The sequence below is a fragment of the Propithecus coquereli genome, unplaced genomic scaffold (genome assembly GCF_000956105.1).
Source record: "Propithecus coquereli isolate 6110/MARCELLA unplaced genomic scaffold, Pcoq_1.0 Scaffold16, whole genome shotgun sequence".
Taxonomy (NCBI): domain Eukaryota; kingdom Metazoa; phylum Chordata; class Mammalia; order Primates; family Indriidae; genus Propithecus; species Propithecus coquereli.
This window is the reverse complement of record NW_012140524.1, coordinates 11,971,145-11,972,531: the sequence shown is the minus strand read 5'-3', so window position 1 is coordinate 11,972,531 and position 1,387 is coordinate 11,971,145. Positions and strand designations below refer to the sequence as shown.

The window sequence follows — 1,387 nt, the reverse complement described above, 5'->3', positions numbered from 1 at the left end:
TCCACTTTAGCTTTTCCCTTCTAAAGTTTTATTTCTTCTTTGACTTTCTAACAGTTCACAACCATCAGCAACACACAGCCAACAAAGTGGATCTTCCTGAAAAAAATCTGGCAGTCTAAGGGTACACTGTATCAGCGATTCTCCACGGAGCTACAGACTCTACCTGGGTATCAGTGCTTTTTAGGCTCCCTAATGTTGCACAGTGTAGCCATGGCTGAAAACCACAACTCTAGCCCAAGGAAGGAGAACAGTGCAAAGTGTAGGCAGAGAATCCATCCCATTCCAACTCTTCTTGCTGCTAGGCGACACGGACAGATAGATGGTGATATGCAAATTCTCCTGCTATCTTAAACAATTTATGCAAATTGACCTTGCATAAAGGTCAATTAACTTGACCTTTAATAATAACAATACATGTACTCTCTATGTAATGACCAATATGTATTCTAAGACCATGGTTATTGTAATAACACTTCTAGGAAATAGAGGGCCAAATCAGAGTTCACAGAAAAAAAAAATGGGGAAATGTTTGTCCAGGTTTTGCATTCTTTTTGCAGTTTGTCTTTCGGGCAATATATTTAATATTAATAGCATTCTTATGCTATCTATGGACCACATAATTAAATATACTTTTAATTACACAAGAAGTACAAACATTAGTTTAATTATAAGGGTAGCTTTAGAGTTGGGCTCTGTAAAGATGCAGTGCTTTGTCTGTTTAGAGGTCATGTCTCCCAGGGTTGGTTTAATGATGAAAAACCTCACCGTAAGCAGTCGGATCAGCTACGTGCTCCTGCATGAAACAGCCAAAGCCGGAGAGGTTTGTTGTCACACTGGGGATACCCATGACGGTGCATTCAGCTGCCAGGAGAAATAGACAAAAACATGACATCAGACCAACTCCTATATCTTCATACGCATGCAGAGGAGGAAAAAGCCCTAGTCCTCCTAATAATAGCAATGTTTACTTTGTGCCAGGCACTGTACTAAGCTCTTTACATGTCTCATTATTTAATCTTCTCAACAATCCTGAAGTTGGGCTATCATTATCTCCACCTTACAGGTGAGAAAACTGAGACACAGAGAGATTGAAAAACTTGCCCAACTTCACAAAGCCAGGGTTCGTGGTAGAGCTGGGATTTGAAGCCACGTGCCCAGCTGCAGAGTTCTTGCTCAGAAGTGCTACACTCTACTGCCTCTCCAACCACAGCTGGTTTTGCTTTTTCCTCCATTCTAGCCTGTTTTTAATTACTTGGGAAGTTTATGGGGTAGTTAAATGTATTTTGGACATGACCAACTTCTCCCTCTATATAAACCTTTCCTTGGCATATATTCCTTCCACTTTTCTCAGGAGCTCAATGAACCCATGATCTCTCTCAGTCTTCCC

The 1,387-nt window shown here is 40.8% G+C and overlaps 1 protein-coding gene across 1 annotated transcript in view; it reads right to left on the bottom strand.

Moving 5' to 3' along the window:
* The window catches only part of GYS2 (glycogen synthase 2 (liver)), a 98,725-nt gene that overhangs the window by 7,615 nt on the left and 89,723 nt on the right, over positions 1–1,387 (bottom strand). The window contains exon 9 of the mRNA XM_012640980.1: positions 761–861. Coding sequence (XP_012496434.1) covers positions 761–861 — 101 coding nt within the window. The remainder of the gene's footprint in view (positions 1–760; positions 862–1,387) is intronic.